This window comes from Crocodylus porosus, unplaced genomic scaffold (assembly GCF_001723895.1).
Source record: "Crocodylus porosus isolate Cpor-Errol unplaced genomic scaffold, CroPor_comp1, whole genome shotgun sequence".
Classification (NCBI taxonomy): Eukaryota; Metazoa; Chordata; order Crocodylia; family Crocodylidae; genus Crocodylus; species Crocodylus porosus.
The window spans coordinates 2,300,832-2,322,849 of record NW_017728886.1 but is presented as its reverse complement, the minus strand read 5'-3'; the positions used below and the strand labels follow the sequence as shown (position 1 = coordinate 2,322,849).

General features: G+C 44.3%; 1 protein-coding gene across 1 annotated transcript in view; it reads left to right on the top strand.

Annotated features, from left to right (window-relative positions):
- The first annotated feature begins 7,448 nt into the window (after nt 1-7,448).
- Nucleotides 7,449-22,018, top strand: part of LOC109314012 (vasoactive intestinal polypeptide receptor 1-like) — a 34,301-nt gene continuing 19,731 nt past the window's right edge. Inside the window, exons 1-3 of the mRNA XM_019541320.1 lie at nt 7,449-7,478; nt 19,094-19,193; nt 21,142-21,249. Of these exons, the coding sequence (XP_019396865.1) occupies nt 7,449-7,478; nt 19,094-19,193; nt 21,142-21,249 (238 nt within the window). The remainder of the gene's footprint in view (nt 7,479-19,093; nt 19,194-21,141; nt 21,250-22,018) is intronic.

Below are 22,018 nucleotides of genomic sequence, written 5' to 3'. Positions count from 1 at the left end.
GAAAGGGGGCTTCCCTTCAGACTCTAAGAAGGGTTTCCTAGCCCCCAAAAAGATAGAGCAAATTCTAAAGAGTCTGTAGACAGAGGACAAACACGAGAGATTGAAAAGATTGTGACTTCTTATTTTAGAAATGGATCAGAAGAGTGATCGGAAGAGTTTGGGAGTTATGCAGGGCATTATTTTTTTTCCCATGTTTCAAGTGATTTAGCCACATAAAACCATCTACAAAAAGATGCCAAACTACCTGTTTCGGTACCAAAAATATACATATTTACAACTTGCCCTCAGCTGCTGTCTAACTACCAAGATGCCTATGTTTCTGCTGCTGGCCATGCAGACAACTGCCTATGCCTCACCGGCACTGGGTTGCTTAGTACCTGTCTCTCTGCTAAACTTGAGGGGTTTAAGGATTTACTGCATTATCTTACCCCATGCTGCAGTAGCAAGAGCCAGGTGCACAGACAGCCCAGCACCATAGCAGCTGCTGCTCCAAAAGCAGCCAGGGCTGGTCCGACGGCTCTGTGGCAGCAGCCGCTGTAGTCACTGAATATCTGTGTCAGGTAACACTAACCGCCCTGCTCTCTGGCAGGGGTTTGGCCAAGGGCACAAATCCTGCTAGGCCCAACTTTATAAGGGTTCTTGGACGGTTCGGACAAGATGGAGCCTGGAACAAAATGTTGACCCATGGAGAAAATGTCCTTTAACCCAGTGGGCCAATGGTTAGAGCACTCCTCTAAGACGTGGCACTCCTGGTATAAATCCTATTGCTACTATAGAAAAATCTTACTTGGGGTACTTTTGTGGGAGATGCAGATTCAAGTCAAGAAGAGATGAAATGTGAACACTGGTCTTCCCAGGTAAGCACTCTAACCCCCGATTTAACTGGAAAGAAGGAAGGCAGGCCATTTTCTGGCCATTTTCTGGGAGTCTGGCTGGGTTGGGTATCTAAGTCCAGAAGCTGAGTTACGTATTCTCAGCTGGGGTATCCAAATGGAGGGAGGCCCTCTTTTTGCAGAATGGATTGAAGTGCCTAAATCCCTGAGGGGAGGGGCTCAAACCACACCCATCTTCTCAGCATTTCCTATTGGCCAATCCTCTTGGCCAACTCTTGCCTATTGTGCTGGCTTTTGTAGATATCTCTCTGAAGCAATTAGGGGCAAGATCCTACCTGACGTCTAAGATGCCTCTATTTCAGGTATCATAACACGTAAAATGTAGGCACCTTGCCCATGGAGGGGCAATCCTAACCTACAAGCTTTGGTGCCACAGTGAATAGGGGGATTCCTTTAATGGTATTTCACCACTTAGAGTGAATTCATTACGCAGTGCCTTTGTGCTCCTTTGCCAGTCACGACTCATGATTTTTCTTTTTTTCAGCAAACAAGTTTGTCCAGAGCAGCAGTGACATTTTTTAGTGCAAATATTTGGGAAAGGCAACTTTTGCATTTGCAAATGAAAGTATTAACATCTGAAATCTGGCCCAAGAGTTATACTCAAACAAGCTGAACAGAACATGACCCCGTGACTTACTCATCCAGTTGAAAATAAGTGTCTGTCTTTACCTGTGAAACTCTCCATGAATTCCTTGCAAACAACCCGCAGGCTAAAAAGTAGTAATGCAAAGTTTGTTCGCATGAGAAATACATTGAGAGGGGGGAAATCCGAGTTCTTTTCAATCCATAACAATTCAAATTCACATTGCAGGGTCCCATGCACTGCTCATATCCTGCCTTGCAAGTACTGTGCACTGCTTATATACCCTGTCTTGCATGATGGTATTAGGCCTCTGAATGATCGAACAGGGATGAGTATGTGAAAAGAATATAATTCTTTGTTCCTATCTAGTGGCTGGTCCATAAATGAGGTTGAGCCCACTACACCCACCATTCATAATTCAAAAGCTCAAGAATCAGAGGTTCTCATGCTTTTAGCTCTAAGCTGTAGGATTTGTTCTTGCTTATTACAGTTGATTATCATGTTCATTACAGTAATACCCAGGAATCCTAGTTCTTTGTTGTGCTCAGTGCTGTACAAACACAGAACAAAAGGGCAGCAGTTGTGGCCTTAGGGTTGTTGGGGCCCTGGGTAAGAGAGTCATTTGGGGCTTAATTTTGATGACCTATAAACAAATTGGACATTTTTAATTGCAATTTCACTTTGCGCTATCCCTGAAACTGCAGTAAAAGTATCTTACTACAATATTGATAACACAAATATTCAGTGTAATTCATTTTTATTTTTATTAAGTGCAGTTTGCCCTCCCCTACGGCCGCTACGGAGGACAGGCGTTACGCCAAAGACCTTCCAGTCTAAGAATAAAACAAGAGACAATAGGTGAGGACAGGCAGACAGGGGAACACAGAGAAACAATGAGGAAATATGCCCGGTGCGTAGCAGTTATGGTGCCCCGGGGCCTGTCTGTAGTTGTAGCCACGCACTATGGAATTTGTCTTCATTCCAGCCCGTGTGCTGTTGTTCAGCTTGGAGACAGGCCAGGGAAAGTTGTGTCGAGATGCATATAAATGGATCCAGTCATCCAGTATATTGGTGGGAAAGGGCTTTGAGTGTTCTCCCAGCTTGAATTGGAAGTTGTGGCTATTCAGGGGTTTTCTGCAGCGGTCCCCTGCGCTGTCCATGCAAGGCTTGGAATTTCCCATCTTTGAATTCTGCCTTGCACAAAGTGCAAATATGCAACAAGACTCAATTGCACTGGTGTGGAATAAGGACCGTAAAACAGCAAGTGTCCAACACAGCAAAATTAATTGAGCAAATTAACATCCCCTAGCCTGAAGTATTTCTCTGTTTAATTCCATAACATCTATGACCAATTCCACAGCAAGCATTTTATTTTTTTAGCTGTGTAATCTTTCTCCTCCCTCCCCACCAAGATCCAGTTGGGAGCAGCAGCAGATAGAAAGTTTTAATCCTTTTTATATGCCCTTCAGTAATTCATTTTAAAAGTGCAGTGAAACTCCATCTTTAATTAGAGCTGCAATATATTGCTCCATAAATTTCACATTCTTCCTAAGCACTGCATTATGAACTCCTAATAATTGTAGCTTTTCAAGGGTTTTTTGTTTTTTTTTTTTATTCAGACCAATCAAAACACTGGCTAACAAAGTCAGTTGTGTGCAGCTAATTCACCTTTATGGATGTGCTACCTTCTAGGTCACTCCATGCTATTTACATTTGATATTCTGCAAATGTGCTCAAAGGGAAACACAGTTATGTTTCTGAAATGTATTTGTTAGGGCAAAGTCCAATTTAAAATGGAACGTATATGAAAATTTCAAAGGAAACTGTTAGGCTCCTACTAATGTTCACAGGAGCTCTCTAAATGTCAATGCAGTTTCATTACATTAGTACCACGATGCACTGAACTTCTGTAATAGAGATTAGCAACAATCCCGTCATTGGCATTGACTGATTTTTCCCATGTTTAAAGCAGTTGGGTTGCTAGCTTATGCGAAAGGCCAGCCATTCCTGGGCACTTCTGTGTTTTGTTCAGTGGGGGAAAATATGAAGGAAAATTGCATGCATATTTCTCTGAGATTTGTAGTTGCCAGAGCGGAGAATGTTTAGTTACAGTTGGCATATCAAACGAGGGATTGTGTATTTCTGACAAAAGCGACCATAATCAGTAAGGGCAGGGAAACAGACTCAGAATGTGGTCGACTTCCTGTATCATTTCATTATTGGATGTGTTCAGGATAGCAAGGAAATGAATAAATAGAATACAATAAAGGACAATCGAAACTAGAAGTGTAATGAACATTTTAGATTCTGAAAAGTTATATTTTGGGAAATGGAGGGTTTTTATTTAGTGACGCCAGTGGGACTGAAGAACTCTAGGACCAAAATGTGGATAAGCCTTGGGATTTTTCTAGCTGGAATTTGTGTCCCAAGGGAACGGGAGTGAGGAGCAGAGAGAAAAAACAAACTTTGTAGTGCAGAACTCCAGATCTAACAGGATGAAGAATGATATCCATAAGGACATCAAGAATAAGCAGAGAAACGAATAGAAAAGGGGCACTTTCAGCAAAGAGGGCAACATTTTGAATGCCAGCAAATGCAATGGTAAAGTGGGGAGCACCAAAAATTAAGCCGGGTTTGACTTTATAAGAGGAATTATCAAATTTATAAGACGAAATATCTCTTTAAAGATATATTTATATACATATATATATATTTAGATATATATTTATAAGAGGAAATATCAAAGACTCTTTAGCCAGAGAAATTAAGAGCTAGGAAAATACAAGGATGCGGGGCAGCAATACTGTGAGAACAGGTTTCAAAGAAGAAGCAGGAACATAGGACAGGAGTGGAAGGGACTGGCAACTCCAATCCCCTGCTATCGCAGGCCATCGTGCCACCCAATAAACGGGTGGACCCAAAAAGTAAATGAATATTTTGCCTCTGAATTTAATGAGGATGATAGTGTAGAATGAGAGAGGCAAAGATTATATACCAAATTCCCGAAGAATAGGAATCTATATTTAAGAAAAATACTCCCGGCAACTGCAGACCCATTAGTTGACCTGAAGAGTAGGCAGAGTTTTAGAGCACCCTTTGAAGGAAACAAATACTTGAAGACATGGATGTAAATGGAAAATAGGACAAAATGGAGCACATATTTACAAAAGGTAGATAGTGTCAGACTAACCTGGTATCTTTCTTTGATAAGATAATGGATTTTTGGACAAGGGAAATAGGAGGGATCTCATATCGCTGAACTTCAGGAAAGCCTTTGATGTAATGTCACAAGGGAAACTGTTACTTAAGATAGACAGGATGGATATTAATGCGAGAAGGATAAGGAGATTTGCAAGCATCCGCAGGAGGAAAGGCTGATCAGAAGCAGCCATCATGGATTTATGAGAAACAAATGTCAAACAAACCTGATCTCCTTTGACAAAGTAACTATGTGGGTGGATGAAGTGAATGCAGTGGATATAGTGTATCTGGACTTCAGTAAAGCTTTTGACCATGTCCCACATGCCCTTCTCATGAACAAATTGGAGATATGTGGGCTGGGTAAAACTACTACACGGTGGATAGATAACTGGCTCAATAGCCATAAGCAAAGGATAACTATTAACAGGTCCATGGCAGGAGGTTTTGAGTGGAGTCCCACAGGCATCTGTCCTAGGCCCAGTGCTGTTCAACGTGTTCATTGGATGGTGGCATAGAAAGCTTCTTGAGCAAGTTTTCAGAGGACGTGAAACTGGGAAGGATTGTGAGCACATTGGAAAATGTGAACACAATTCAGAAGGATCGACAGATTGGAAAGTTGGGCTAGAGCTAGCAGAATGATGTCCAGTGCAGACAAATGCAAGGTGCTGAACCTCAGGAGGGCTAATCAAAAATACAAATACAAAGTAGGGGACAGCTGGCTGGATCGCAGCTCTATGGAAAAGGACTTGGGAGTCGTGGTAGGTAGGTCACAGACTCAGTATGAGTTTGCAGTGTGATGTAGCTGCATTTTTAGTTTACATCAATAGAAGCATAGGTGCAAGACATGGGAGTTGATAGTGCCTCTCTACGCAGCACTGGTTAGGCCTCATCTGGAGTAGTGTGTGCAGTTTGGGGATCTATGGTGTAACAAAGATGTGGAAGAGTTAGAAAGGGTCCAGAGGCAGGCAACAAAGGTAGGGCTTGGAAAGCACATCAGATGAGGAGAAGGTGAAGGAGCTAGGCATGTTCATATTAAGGAAAAGGAGCTTAAGAGGAGACATGACATCAGTCTTCAAATACTTGAAGAGATGTCATAAAGAAGAGGGAAAGTACCTTTTCTTTCTTGCTGCAGAGAGGAGGATATGGATCAATGGCTTGAAGTTGCAGCAAAGTACATTTAGATCGGATATCCAAACCTCTTCACTGTAAGATTTGCGATGCCTAAGGAAAGTGTGGACTCTCCATCATTGATACTTACGAGCTGGGCACAAAATTAAGAGTGAGCTATTGAAACTTTACTGATCACATGAAGTTGGGAGGCATCATTGGCACACATCATACAGAAAAGGTTGAATCACCTTGAGACCTGGAGCATTCAGGATGGAACAAATGAGATTAAATCCATTAGTACAAAGTACAATGAAACTCATTTAGTGTTACTCTCAATTTGACAGGCATATTAAATACCTTGGTGCTGAATTTGAATTCAGAGACCAATAACAAGAATTTCTGGTAGAAGCTGGGTGCTTATCAGCTGGAAGCGACAGAAAAGGCGAAAGATCTACATGTATCCACTGCTTATTGGATGACTATGAGCTGCCAAAGTGATGTAGCTCTGCAAAAGGCAAATACAATCCAGGGATGAGTCAGTCAAGGTAGTATTTGGAAATGCCATTGCCCAAGGTAAGAACTCATTTGGACTGCTGCACACCTTGCATACAATTCTGTTTACTTATGTTCAAGCAAGTTTAATTCGGGTTGGAAAAGGTACAAGGAGGGGCTACTAAATTGACTGGGGAGAAGAGAGCCAATATTATGAGAAGTGACTAATAGGGCGTGGACTGTTTAGTTTAGCAAAATGCAGGCTGAGAATGGATATGGTTGATCTTTATAAACTTGCTGGAGGAGCATCCGTTAGGGAGGCAGAAGGGATTTTTAAGCTAACGGACAATATTGGTACAGGAAAAATTAAGTATAAACTGGACATGGATAAATTCAAACTTTGGGATTAGAAGGTTTTGTAACCATCAGAGCTTTATACAAACTTTATAAAGACATATCCATTCTCATGTGTGAGAGTTGGCAACACCATATCAGCAACCCTGGGGGAAGAGGGGCTGGGCATAAAGGGTGTCAGGCTAGAAATAGCAAAGGTGATACCTATTTTGAAAAACTTACGACATTTTGGGGACAGACTCAGGATTTTGTGTGCAACTCAGCTTTGAACACTTGGGCTTGCCATGGCATGGGACTGTTAGAACGCCACTGGTGGGAATGATGGGCTAGGAGGCAGGTAGGTGGGTGTAGCCACAGGCTCATAGAGTCATAGATGCTAGGGTTGGAAGGGACCTCAACAGATCATCAAGTCCGACCCCCTGCCTAGACAGGAAAGAGTGCTGGGGTCAGATAACCCCAGCTAGATGTCTATCCACCTTTTTTTCTTTTCTCTTCTATCTTCCCTTTCTCATCTTGAGCCCTTTCTGGAATTCCCTCTCCTTGGTCTCCCAACTCCATCCCTGGACATATCCTTCCACAGAGCATTCCCACTGCCCAATTCCAGGTGACCACAATTGAAAATCTCTGGGTTTGGAAGTGAGGACAAGCACCATTTTGTGCACCTGTTCTCAGGCATCTGTCATCTTACACATTTTTCTGGCCTGAAAGGAGAGCATCCATCCATAATTTGCATTTAGTTAAAGAGTCTCTGATGCAGGCAGAAAGGAATCAAAAGTGATTGGTTGTTTAGTGTGTCATTACATGGGTAGGTCAACATGAGAGTGTTTGACAATGAACCTATTCACGTAAATACTGAGTTCTGCCATATCCCAGATCACTATGCATGGATAATGAATGAAGTGGCATGTAGGTCAATGCTTAAATTAAGCAAACTTAAATGGCCACACATCTGATACACACTGTAATCTCTTCTCATTTGGGAGGTCTTACAAGCTGAGGACAGAGGTTATACACAAACCGGTTTAAGTGATCAGAATCTGGTTTAAACCTGTAACAGAACAGAAGCCCAGTGGACATAAACCAGTTTCAAAATGGCTGAAACTGGTTTAAGATAAACCTGGTTGAATGCAGTATCAGACTTAACTGATTTGTGTCAAACCAGTTTATGAAACTTCTGTCCCAGACCCTTTCCTGGTTCAAGTTAAATTACAGTCCCCCAGCAACCCAGCATGCTTTCCAGCCGTGGGCTGGGCTGTGCTATCTGCTCCAGAGAGTAGGGCTGGCCCCACCCCTGTGCTCCCTAGTGGACCAGTTGGCTGACAAAGGGGGAGGACAAGCCTGGCTGGGGATGAAGTCCAATCTGTAGGAGAGGGGGACTGCCCCCCCAGGCAAACCTCGCTGGGGTCTGGGGCAAGGAAGGGGGGTTAAACACCTCTTCCCCCACTCAAACTTACTGCTGGATTCAATTGTGGACTACAAATCCCAGAGGCACCTGGAAGCAGGAACAAGAAGTGGTGAGGAACCCTGAAGAGTCCTGCTGCTGTAATTCTGGACTGCAAATCACAGAGATCTCAGGGGCAGCAGGAAAAGGAAGTGGATAGGTGCCAGGCTTTTGCGCCCTCCAGCTTTTGGCCTGAACTGCTGCAGGCATAGGGTTGCCAGCCATCCTGGACTGGCCAGGAGTCTACTGGAATCGGCATTGATCTCCCAGTGACTATTGAAAGCAATCTGGGAAATTTTAATAGGATATTTTAAGAAAATAAATTCAATTAATGAGATTATGTCATGTTGGAAAAATAAATCTCCCAGAATAGCTTCAGTCAGAGTTGGCGGCCCCATGCAGGCATGTGGCTGTATTTCCTGAATCAAAGGTAAATGTCTGTTCGCTTCTGTTTCCATTTAATCTGTGCAGTTTAGACTAACCTGAATTGATTCAGCTTTCAGCTTTTTGCCTGTCTGTAATTAGCCATAGAGGGTGAGGTTTTGGGGCTCCCAGCAAGGCCTTGCCAGAGGGTGTTTGGGATATGGGCTGAAGAAGAATTTGGCACTTTACAAAACTCCTATCAAGGCAGGAGAATGCCAGGCTCAGTAGGTATCTTGGAAAGTAGGTTTTGGGCCTTAGAGAAATATTGAGAGGGGATAAAATGCCAGGGGAACCCAAAAGTGTGTGTGGGGCGGGGGGGGGGGGGGAGGAGGGTGCGATAAGGTCTTGAGCTAATAAGAGGATCTGATTTTGGAAGCTTGGACCTTAGGCTAATCTTGGGAAGGGCAAAGAAGATGTAAGGGCCATGGAGCTGGTGGAGCATACAGAGCATCTAAGGTCTGGGTAAAAGCTGGTTCTACTCCCATGTTGCTAATTTTAATACAAGACCCTCCTGACCATACATCAACAGATAAACTCAAACCATGTTGCGGCTCTCAATGCTCCAAGCCCTGATGCAGCCTGCTGCTGCCACCCCTAGACTCAGCCCCTGGACCCTGTGATGTCTCACCCACCTTTACCCCTATCCCAAAAACTCTTTCACCCCAACAGGGAGCACCCCTAGCTTTCTGACTGTATTGACCCTGTCTCATCACAGTGGCGCCAGAAATCCCCAGATCCAGCACTGCAATCCCACTGGGATGCATGCTCAGTTCCCCAAACTTCACTGCCGAAATTCCAGCTGTGCCTTAAAAAGCGAGATCCTGATGCGCCCCTGGCCTGACAAAAACCAGCCCTAGCATCAACCTGCCACACTGAGGCAAGCACCCCCAGACACTCAGCTGTCGGTATCCCCCATGGAGGGGGAGTGTGGCTTCTCTTTTTGCGCTGGGGCAGTGCTTTCAAATGCATTTGAATCCACCCAGAACAGTTGGAGCTGCTGAGTTTTCCGTGCTGCTGCACTGGGGGCTTTTCAGGAGGAAGGGGAGTCTATTTTTGCACAGGGCAGTAGGAGCAGGAGGGGCTGGCTTGGCTTCGGGTTTAAGCAGCAGCAAGATGCAGGGAGATCCAGCTCATACTGCAGGGCTGGAAAGAAAGATGTGGGCACTCAGGTAGGGGCTGGGGAGGAGATGGCAGGACTCTCCAAGTCCCCTAGAAGCGGGGAGGAGGAGCACCCAGCAGGGGAGGGAAGTGCAGCACTATCCAGAGGAGAGAAAAGCAGGGGCGGGCCTTGGGAGGTGGAGAAAGGCTAAAGCAGCTCTCGCAGCCTCACAACAAGGCAGAGAGAGTCGAAGGGGCTGCGCCGGCTCCAGCTGAAGATGCTAAGTTTGTTCTGGCTGCTGCTGCCCCTGGTAAGTGCCCTGCAGCCAGGGAGGGATGGGGCAGGGGCAGGGGCAGGAGGGCACTTGGCTCTGGGACCTGCACACGCATCTGCATGGACGGGGACAAGCAGGCTGCTGTGGCACATCTGGATCTTCCAGGTCAGGCGGCTGCTAGCTCCTGGGATGCAGACATGAGAACTCGGATAGCCTTGGAGGTAGGCAAGGAAGGCAAGGAAAGAGTTCAGGGGGCAAAAGCCAAAGAGTTTTGCTTTGCCAAGCAGAGTTCCCCAGCCCCAAACTTCCCCAGCCTGAGATTTTGCATAAGGCAGATGCAAATCTTCAGGTGACTTGTATCAGGGAGAGCATCTGTGTCATAGGTTCTCAGAGGGAGACAGGCAATATCCTCCCCGTATACTGATGCTTCCTTGCTAAATGCAGCTACCTTGAGCAGTATGAAGCCCAAGGCTTCACTTTATGGAGTTTTATCTGTGCACACTGCAAGCAGGAGATGTCGCTGTTGCTGGGGAAGGCAGGATCAGACTGCTTTCATTCAACTAAGGCCAGGTAGCAAGAACAGTGAGGGTAGCAGTGGCACTTGGGGTCCCTAGTGGGCTTGGATGGCTCACACTGAAGTCCCTATAACTATAGCTTTGCTGCTGTTGTCACCTCCGCCAGGCAGATTAAAGGTGGCTCAGATATGCCTACCCTGACTGCAGTCCTTGCTGCAAATTGCTCTGTGGACATGCCCAAAATGCCAGAATAGTTTGCACTTTCTATGGGGCCAGTCAGGAATCAGTAACCCCGTTCTCCACAGACTTCTGGACTCAGGTCTGTATCTGTAAATCCTTGGTTCCAAGTTCAAATATCCCATTGCACATCAGTGCTGATGACCAAGAGGTCTAATGCTTTTCTGGGCAGGGTAGAATAGACCGCACAGAGCTCTAGGCTTTCATTGATAAGCTGCCTCTGGTACCCGAGCCTGGTGTTTGAAGACTAACCGGGGCGTCTACATCACACTGTGGTGTAGGCTTAAAATGAATGCTTTGTATACATCCATTTTCTACTTCTTATAACAGACAGCACCGAACCTAACATGTGTATCAGATGGAAAGACATGACCAACATTGATAAGTAGGTACCACTTGTGGCACCAGATTCTGACTCGCATCGGAGCCTCAGATGTACTTTTGATGAGCATTATTCATCTTTCACATCCCGTACTAGGCTTGACAAGAAACAATGGAGACGAAGCAGAAACGTTGGCAGACCCCCCCCAAATCCAAATCATGTTGAGAAAAAGCAGAAAGCAAATGGTGGGAGGATTATCCCAGCAGGGATTTTTTCAATATAGAGTTGTGCAGAAGAGACAATAGACTCAAAGCCTCAGTCATGCAAAATGAAAACTTCTTTTGTGGTCTCGGGATCCCTACACTCCCTTTGTCTTCAGTTGGAGTTCATTTGCTTTTATGTTCCTAGGATGCTCAGCACTACTCAGCATTCATTCCCTTACAGAGCGGGCTCTTGATGATGGTAAAGTTACTCCTTATTTGTAGGGCGGCAGCTTTGAGAAATTCAAGCAACCCATTCTGTGGGCACTATTTGAATACCCAGTGACAGACACTGTCTTCCCCTGTAAGCACTTTACAGTCTGGATAGACAAAGGGCAGGAAAAAAAACCAGAGGAACAACCCAATGAAATGACTTTCCCAAAGAAACACAGCAGGACGAAGACAGAGTCAGGGCTAAACCCCACATTTTTTGATTCCTAAGCCAGTATTTGATTCACTGAGCTACACCTGCGTCCCTAGCCAAAAAACGCTTTGCATGGTTACTAAGCAAAGAATTCTGTTTGAATCAGTTGAAGGAAGGTAATTATAGAAATGAGAAGGGATCATTACTGAATCCGAAGGTAGGATTGGTATTGCATTTCTTGGAAAGATAGACACGACTGGGGCATGCTCCTCCAGAGGGACAGACTAAATTCTTGCCCGGGTCTAATCGTCCTTCCGTTGTACACCTCACACTTCCCTCCACGTAGGACTGTGGATGCACAAAGAATATGAGCGCAAGCCCTTAGTGTAAAGTTACACGAGCCCCTTGACAGTAGAAACCAATCCCAGAGATGGCGAGTACAGTGTGCTAGATGGCACGATGGAGCTCTGGTTAATAATGATTTTTTGAAGCGCCAGTGAAAATTCAATAGTCTACTTATTTTAGTACCAAACAAATGGATTCTATCTCTTTTTTCTTTTCCAAGGAAATGTATGTAAAATGTATGCTTATACTATATATACACAGGGTATACTGATACGTCTGTATTTCCAAATACACAATGCTTGTGCGTGTCTGCATGAATGTGTGTATATATATCTGTGAGCAGACATGGGTAGATAGATGGATACAGTCTGCTACGGTCGAGAACCATTGCAGCATTGCACCAACCTTTAAAAAAACAATCTTTAAAAAGGGACTTCTATAATGAAGCCTGCAAGGCAGTCAGTGAATCAGCTTGTCTTACTCCACAGGTAATCAAGTGAAGAAAAGAGGAAACACATTGACAATGCCCCCTAGCCTGTCATGTTCAGTCAAAAAGACTCCCAAAATAACCTAATTAACACACTGAAGAGGATGACTGGAAATGTGTGGTTACATAAGGGCATAGGGTGTATTCTGGATCGAGTACATGTAAGACATTGCAAGTGGAGCCATTGTTTAGTAACTTTCCGGCTAGCAAGTAAATGGGATTTTAAAACAAGCCCTGTTATCTCAGTGCCTACATTTTATGAGAGCCAAGAGTAAGTGGATGGTTTGGGTGAGTTTGGACTGTACGGGACCATTCCCCATTTAAAACCCAGATTTGAGAGTTGGAACTCATTTCTTACTCTAGAAATGCTCAGCTAGTTTTCATGGTTTTCCTTTCCTGGGCTTTAAGCACCGAGCTCTGTCTTTTTTTGCAAATTCCAAAGCAAAGCAAAGCAAAGCACCTGCATCTGGGACTCAAAGTCAGTAAATTTTCAAGGTCGCTCATGTTTCCATTAAAAAGAGATCTAGAGCAGGTGCAGACTTCCGGCTCATACATACCATTCCCCAGCCGGTATTACCAATACTGTTTGTACCCAGCCCACCACGGTGAGTCAGTTTGAAGACTGTAAGAACAACTCAGCCCCGGCACTAGGGCAACATCTGTGCTTGTGTAAATTGGTTTATTATTACTGTTCCACTTGAGTGGGATGGTTTAGTCAGGGGCAATCCTGCCTTGAGTGGGGGGATGGACTAGATGAACACCTGAGGTCCCTTCCAGTCTTATAATCCTATTTGCATTACTGTGGTGCCTAGCAAACCTGTAGTGATGGACCAAAAGTCCACTTTGCTAAGCATGATGACAACTCAGAGCAGAAGGATAGTCACTGCCCCACAGAGCTTATAATTTAAGTATAAGAGAAGACTGAGGGTGCAGAGAGATGGCGAGCACAAGGAAATAATTAGACACCATTGGTCATAGGTTATTAGGAGCCTAACTGCTGAAAAGATAACGCTGGGGCAAACTTTGGACTTTGTCAGAAATTCTTGTAGATGGTAGTTAAGAGTTTATCGGATATTTTTCCAGTGGTAATATGCTAATGAGGAGATGATGTCCTGTTCACCCTCCCCCTGCCCCGTTCACAGTTTTAAAATACCCCAAGGGTAACTACTGTACATACAAAGAAAGATTATTAAGCAAAGATTCAGAATGAGGTCCTCGCCTCTGTAGACAGTGGCTGGTGCAAAGGGTGAGCACAGGGTAAGGGGATCTGAAAGCCCTAATTTCACTGCAGGGAGGATTTCCCTGGTGCAAGCATTGTGCACCTGAGCCATCAAGTTCTTCCCCAAGGACCCTTTTGTGAGTCTGGATCGGTATTTTTACCATTAGAGTAGCTCCAGGAAGCTGATATAATTTCAGAAGGGCTTCAGGATACTAGGGAGCACAGACCAGGAGAGGGCTGATGTATCTTCAGGGGTGGAGGGAGTTGCCTGGCCTGGGGTGGGCTGAGGGTAAGGTGAGCAGCTGGGCTTCCTCAGACCCAGGGCTGCACTGGGAACACATATAGGACTTTGTGAGATTGGGTTAACCCTTTCTTAGATTGTACTAAACCAATCTCAGTCTAAATTCATACATCTACTGAGGTGGATGAACGATTTGGGTGTGATTAAAGCCCTCTGCACCCCAGTACAGCTAGGCATTTAGATCAACCTACCCCTGGTTAAGTCAGTCTAAACATAACACAGTCTAAACATAACACCTGTACCATTCGTGAATTCCCCTAAAATGCTCCATGTGTATACTGGGAGGATACTGGGAGTATTGGAGTTAGTGACTGGGAGTATACTGGGAGTATAGTGGGAGTATTGGAGTTATGGTATACTGGGAGTACTGGAGTTAGTGACCGGGAGTATACTGGGAGTATTGGAGTTATGGTATGCTGGGAGTATTGGAGTTAGTGACTGGGAGTATACTGGGAGTATTGGAGTTATGGTATACTGGGAGTACTGGAGTTAGTGACTGGGGGTATACTGGGAGTACTGGAGTTATAGTATAGTGGGGGTATTGGAGTTATGGTATGCTGGGAGTACTGGAGTTAGAGTGACTGGGAGTACTGGAGTTAGAGTGACTGGGGGTATACTGGAAGTATTGGAGGTATAGTATACTGAGAGTATTGGAGTGTGAGTGACTACAGGCCACGTGGGAGGGGCTGAGATGAGTGGAACCTGACCGTGGTCTGAGCTTAATCCAAAACCACACCAAAGTGAAAAAAACTGGTCAGATCTGCATGGGCTGTGATTTTTTTTTTGCCTTTCTCTTCAGTGGGGGGCATGGTTTTCTTCCTGGCATCATCTTGAGTGTATTTGAACAACCAGCAGATGCAAAGCATTGACCATGCCCTCATCACCCTGCTTTTCTACTTCTGGGCAAGGTGGGGTGTTTGTGGTGTTTTAGGGTATTGTGTCTGGGGGTTGTACAAGAGGGTTGCTCGTGCCGTTTTAGTAACCTGTGCAGCATAGTTTAGGCAGGAATTATTCTGCCATGAGCTGGGGGTTGGCCTAGGTGACCTCTTGAGGTGTCTTCCAGCCTTATGTTTCTGAGATTCTCTGATGCTGGGACTGCCATTGACTTCAGAGACCTACAGTGAGAGCTCCTCCCCAGGGGTGCTCATCATGTTACAGAAAGAGGTTGGAAAGGATTGTGCAGGATGAAAAAAATGCAATCCTGAACAATGTCCTACTTCTTGGAGAACTCATGAAAATGAGCTATAGAAGGAGCGGTTGTGCTTGGACTTCTCTGGCCAGTGCACTAAAGAAAATACCCCAGTAAAGCAATTAGAAAAACATAGGGGCTAAAAGATGTCTCACAATATAAAATAAACTCAATTTATGTAGTGCAGTGCTTTCGCTGTCTCAGAACACCATGCAGGGTTTAATCCTCCAAGGAAGTGACCGCTGTATGCTATAGACAGTACACAGCCATGGTGTAAGGATGCGGTACAAGGTCCTCAAAGCTCATTCAGAGGGACAGAGAAATTCAGATGCCCAGGCAGAGAATATGTAGATATGTTCAGGTGAGATCTGAAAGTATATGGGAGGTGAAAGCACACAGATGACTTGAGATAAAGGACCAGTAGGGAACAGCACTGTAAAATATATTCACACCTAGTTATTTATGGATTTGGTGGAGAAATTACTGTGCGAGGGTTTCTGGGCTGTGCTAAGTAGGTGGTCAGATTGGATAGTTGTAACGATCCCTTCTGGACTTAGCAGCAATGCATTTATTCAGTGAATTTAATTCTTTCTTCCCTAGGTAACTAATTGGGGACAGACTTTAATTATTGCAAATGTCTTCCTGACTCCTGAATCACTCTAGGGTGCATTTTCCAAAAGTGCTGGTGGCACTGTAAAGGGGCCTGGCCTTCCAAGAGCAGACAGACTCTCCCTGCCTTTTTCCAAGTGTCAAGGGAGTTTTAATGAGCAAACATTGTCAGGATCTTTTTTTGAGGCTTTACCAAAATAACAATGCTTCCAGCACTCTGGCAGTCCCTGAGTCATTACTTTTGGGTGGGCGGCACTTTTGAGGAAAGGCGCCAAACACCTTCTGGACATGCACGTCCTTCTTGGCAGATCTTCCTTCCAAGTATTTGCTGGGTTTGACATTCCTCATTTCAAGGTATCAGAAAGTATTGTAGCCCAAGGGAGCCACTGCTTGTGATCTTCCTGTTACGGTGCAGATGAGCAGGTGATCTGGCATCCTAGCAAAAAAAAAAAAAAAAGGAGGAAGGAGAGGGATCCTATCATATCCCTTTTTATTTGTATAATACTGGAATCATCTTTGCTACCAGCTTTTTGATGTTATGATGATGACTGATAAGCCAGGTTCAGCCAGATATTAGCCCAGGGTTTCTCTTGCCCCTGGGCTAACGTCCTTGGGATTCACTGAACCTCACACCCTGAGCAGGAAGCTTGGACTAGCTATCAGGGAATGCTAAACACAAGGGTCTGTCTTAAATCCTCCACCATTTGGAAACAGAAAAACCCCAATGGGAGTTGAAGGGAGGTGCCTATGTCAGCTCACATTCACAGCCCCAAATTCACTTCTGGCCTTAAACAACTAAATTGTGGCAATCAAAGAGGAGCAGGGGTTTCTCTTTTTATATAATAATCCCTTGATGGGTAAAGCTGTCCCCCAAAGGGTAGGGTATGTGGGTTCTAGGCCTATTTTTGTCTCAGGGGGCACATCTACACACGCAGTGAATTTAAATCAATAAACTCCAGCTCAGTTTGTGCCAAATCAATAAACTCCGGCACAGTTTGTGCCAAATTATTGCTCCCGAGGGCTGCGTTTGAACATCCTAGAGGTTGATAGGTGATGGTGAACAGGAAATATATACTGCCCCAGCTCATCTCCCAATGTACATCAGCACACCTCCTACAACAGGGGGATGCTAGTTTGTGTCAGCTGATGACCTGCCGTGGTGTGCAATACACTGCCAGCCTTCAGAAAATGTGACTTGACTTTTTTGAAACTTCTTCATGATGAGGCAAGAATTCCTGGGGATGGTGTCTTTTCATGGGCTGACGTTAAGGGTGCCTAGACATCGGCCGGCTTTCGGGTACCACCGCAGGCTTCCTCAGGCCTGAAGAAGAAAACTTGCCTGTGTCTATCATAGATGCTTCCCTGCGTGTAGCCCAGCCATGCTGTTGGTCCAATAAGGGGCATCACCTGCAAGAAGTCTTGCCTCTCCCATGTTTCTTGCACCATCACCTGAACACTGCCTTCTTCATAATGACATTTTTACCTGCTGAGAGCCAGCATCAGTGGACTGAAAAGTGAACTCACGTTGCTGTCTGCCCTGTTTTCAAGCCATATCAAGTCATTTCCCATGTTTGCGCCTTCCATGTCCTTCTACCCACGGGTGGATCCAGGGTCATGGGGACAGGGGTGCGGCCACAGCCCCTTTGGCAGTGTGGCATAAGCGCAGTGGAGAGCGCTCGCTTACTGTACATGCGCCAAATAGCCATGCTCGCTCACTGCGACCCTGGAAGCCAGTGAAGCAGTAGCAGAGCCCAGGGGTGAGACCTGCCGCTGTTTGTCGAAAAAACCTCCCAACAAAATGTTACAGACATTAGAAGCAGCAAAGAAATCAGCTTGTTTGCAGCCCAACAGCTCCATGTGCTCTTTTAATTTAAATGGGCTTCCGTTATAATCATCCTGTTACGGCTGCTAATACTGTTAGTTTGTGGTGTCAGCATGGAGCAAAATTCAATTTATTTTGCCATATAAAAACTGGAAAAGCAGCATTGTGTTCAGCCTTGAATGGTAGCAATTCAGAAGCGGGTTCCTTTTGTTGAACAACAGGAAATACTATTTTAAGTACCTGTTTAGGAGGTCTTTTTTGTGTATTTAAGGTTACCTGCAGCTGGAGTATAATTGAAGAAAACGAAAAGAAAAAGAAACCCTTCTTCTCACACGTCTTCGTTTGTGCTTTACGTTAATGTAAATTTAGAAGAGGAGAGGGATTAAATGAGAGATGCTCCAGTGCTGCAGATTTGAAGGGGGTATAGCTAATATAAGGCCACAATGTAGGTTTCTTAAAGGACTTTTAAAGGTGAAATGCCATTCATATGTTCTAGGTGTACATTATTCTTCATTTTTAGCAGTCTACAGAGCAGTAAATAGATTAAAAGTAGGATTCAGTTTTCTCAGAAAGTCGCATTTCTGGCCGACAAGATCCCATAAAAGAAACGCTTGTCAGCTGGTCCTAATTCTGTCAGTCAACTTCCTATGCTATAAAAAAATAGACATGTAGAAGTTATTTCGGAATTTAGAAAGCAAAAGGTAACAACAGTTTAAGAAGCTCATGAAAACCCTTCCACATGTGTTTTACAGCTCACCTGCTGAATAATGCGAGCCACAAATATCAGACACACACACACTCAGCCAGCAGGACCTCGCACCACGGCCTTTCATTTATTGGCTGACTGTTGTTGACTCTTTATATCACACCACTACCAAAAGGCTACAAATAAAACCGGGAACCTGTTGTATTAAAATCCCAGGCAGAAGGTCGGATCCTGTCCAAAACAGCTTCCAGTCTAAATTAAAGGGTGTGTTTTTCCAACTCTAAGTCTAGATTCTTAAATACCATTCTGGGCAGTTTAGGGATTGAGCTGAGTGAATAAGGTTTTTTTTCTTGGATCGGTACCAAAAAAACAGAAAATACGAGAAAAATCATGTGTCGATTGAACTAAAACGGTGTTCTCGTCAAAAAAAAAAAATAAAAAAAAAAAGCTCACCTTTCTGATTCAACTCAAAGCTTTTGTGTTTAATTCAGAATAAAAATATTTTAATTTGTTTTGGGGCTATCCAGGCCTTTTTTCTTGAAGTCGGTTTTCTACCAAGAAATGCCATTTCAAAATGAGGAGCTGAGCTGGTTTGCAATGATCAAAGTAGGACATTTTGACATCTGCAGAGTGACAAAAAAAATCATTTTGAAAATGTTAAAATGAAACGTTTTGAAATTTTCAAAATTCCCCTTCCCCCCCGCAGTCTTTTTGGCCCAGCAAGTTACTTTTTTCTTCATTAAAAAAAACCAAAATGACCCAACCTGCATTAAGCATATAATCACAGGAAATAATCGTTAACATCTGAATCAAGTAATGACCCATTTCTATTTTTTTTTTGATTCAGGTTGCATCTATCCATCCAGAATGCAGGATATTCCAGCAGGTGGTAAAAGATGAAGCTCTATGTTTACAGAAAAATGAATCAATTTTACCAGATTTTGAAGGTAAGAGACCTAGGACTAATGATACCAATCGTGACAAAGTTGGGTCTTCATATAGCTTTCAGTGACATTAGACACATAAGCAAGCGTGGCTTTCCTGAGCCAAGAGAAATTTTCCCATCGCTTAGGATCAGAAAAGAATTTGTGCGTTGAAGAATATGGGTTTTTTTTTTGTCTTTTGAGTGATTAATGTCAATCAGTATTCACATGCATTGAGATTTTTCTAAGTATAATTGAAAATGGAACTTTATAGCAAACAAAAACAATTCTTCCCCAGTATTATATAAAGACTAAAACAAGGTATTAAGCATCAAGATTTCTTAATGTGCCTGACTAGGGATTTGGAAAGCTTTAGTTTTCAGACCATCCAACCCGAGACACTTTAAAGAGACCCAGTTTCTAGCAGGATGGATTCCCAACACTTTCTTAAAACCAGACCTCTCATACGTGTAACAGGTTGGGTACAATCAAATAGCAATCCTGAGCCACATCTGAAAATTTTGCATTTCAAGTTAATTTTATTGCCTCAGAACTCAATAAAAGCTTTCTTAGGAGCTTTTTTGGGCAGTGGAGAGAAGGAAAGCCCAGGGGTTAGGGTGCTAAAGAGAGATTTGGCAAAGTCATTGAAAGTCACTCTCAAATTTTGCACCTTTCTGGCATTAAGGTGCATCTGATTAGTATCTGCCTAGAATGCAGGGGCCGGTTTTTATAGTTAGTGTTTCATAGATGCCAACATGCCTGGGATTTTTCTGCAGTCAACACGTCATGACCATTGTAAGGTTTCTTGGGAAATATGTGAGGTTGTTCCTGCATGCCTTAGATGAAATCTTCGCCCCATTAAAGTTAAAGACAGAACTCCCATGGTTTTCAACTGGTCAGGATTTCACCTTTTGCATCATTTCCTTCAAATCAGCTAAGGTAGAGCTGATACAGGATACGATGATGAAACAACAGGCCTATATAGCTAAATTTGACAATATAGCTTAATTTAACTATATAGCTAAATTTGCCACTTACCTGACCTGTACGAAACCTATGGGTGGGAAAGCTGCCGAAGTGCTAATTATTACTGTCAACACTTTTCTGCTCTTGTTGCCTTGTGTTGTTTTACCGACTGAAAAAATCTCTCCCTTTTCAAAGTCGATGCTGGTTTTAAGTTGTATGTTTGAAAGTTTCTCAGAAAAGAAATGGTGCAGCTCAGATGCTAAATTCTCTTTATATAAAAGCTTTAGTCCATCTGTCTGTGTGTCTGTCTGTCTGTCCGTAACGCTCTTGGGGGCACAGCTCCAGCCAGTGCTGCATCAAGAATGCATGTCAAGAATGATGGGCAAGGCATGGCTCCAGTGGGCATAGAGTGGCGGTGGGGGAAGGGAGGGAGACGAGGGAGGGTGGGTGGTATGAGGCCAGACATGGAGTGGTGGGGGGTAGTGTGGGGCCAGATGCAGAGCAGCCGAGGGTGGGGGTGTCACGGGGCTGGATGCAGAGCGGCGGCAGCATGAGGTGGTGGGTGACAGCAAGCTCCCCCCCTGCCCATTCTGGGGAGGTGGTGGTGGTGTGGGGTGGTGGTGCTCCGTCCCCACCCCCTATCCCCCTCATTATTCTTGTTGGGAATTTCACTAGTATATATATAAGACTGTGCATGTGGCAGTAAAGCAGGAAAGCACCTTGCCTTTGTACAGCTGCGATGGAGTTAGCAGGAGACCATACCACTGAGAATCTAGGGGAAGACAGAATTGCAGAGCTCATGAGAAAGACATGGAAAGTCTTCTTGGAAACCAGGTCAGAGCATTGGGAAATGCCACGTCCTGCATGGGCAAACAAGGTTCTTTGAGTAAATCTGATATTTTTTGTCAAACCAACTAAAATACTTGGAAAAATTTGTCTTTGCAAGCTTTTGGGTACAAAACATCCTGCACGTGCCTTTTTGACTATGGATGTGGTGTCTCGGTAGGATGTCCAGGAGATTGGGATGGTCTAAGTTGCTGGCCCAAAGCTACTTTTGGGGAGGTGGTGAAAGTGGCCTGCCCAGGTTTTTTTGAAGAAATCACCAATATACATGGTAAGAATTGTTTTCCCCCTTATTCTTCATATTCCTTCCTATTTTAAAACCAGATTATAATATCTATGATACCAAAGGTTATTATACTTCATGCATCAGGGTGTTAGAACAGGGCATACTCTCTCATGGTATAGATGACCACTCGGCACACTTTGGAGATTTTCTCTGAAGTGCTAGTTTTCAAATGTTGTTGGCCATGCACTCCTTGACCTGCAAACTATTGCTGCTTGTACTCCCTGCACTGGATGTGTTTCTGCATGTTCAGTGTTGACACATGGGAATGCCAGTAATAACTGTGCATTGACCAATAAGGACTCTGGCAGATAAAACACTTAAGGCATAATTAGTATTTTCATCATGGCTTAAATAGGAACCTGGCCACATGTTCAGGAAATAAATGGTGCCACAAAATGGGAAACCAGCCACAAAAATATTACACAAAAAACATGTAAACTGAATGTTTGGCTGGTTAGGAGCTCACTGTGGCCGGTTCAAGTCCCAGTATGGTCCCAGATCCAGATGACAGTGAGCTGATTGTTGGGCACCTGGCTTTCAGCTTGCTAGTGCAGGGGGAGCCTGGGATCATGGCAACTGGGGTATGATTTGGATCTGATCCCTGATCCCAAAATCGCAGATCACATATTCTGCCATGCATGTTTCATAGTTTCATAGTAGCTAGAGTCGGAAGGGACCTAGGTAGATCATCTAGTCCGACCCCCTGCCTGAGCAGGAAAGAGCACCGGGGTCAGATGACCCCTGCAAGGTGCTC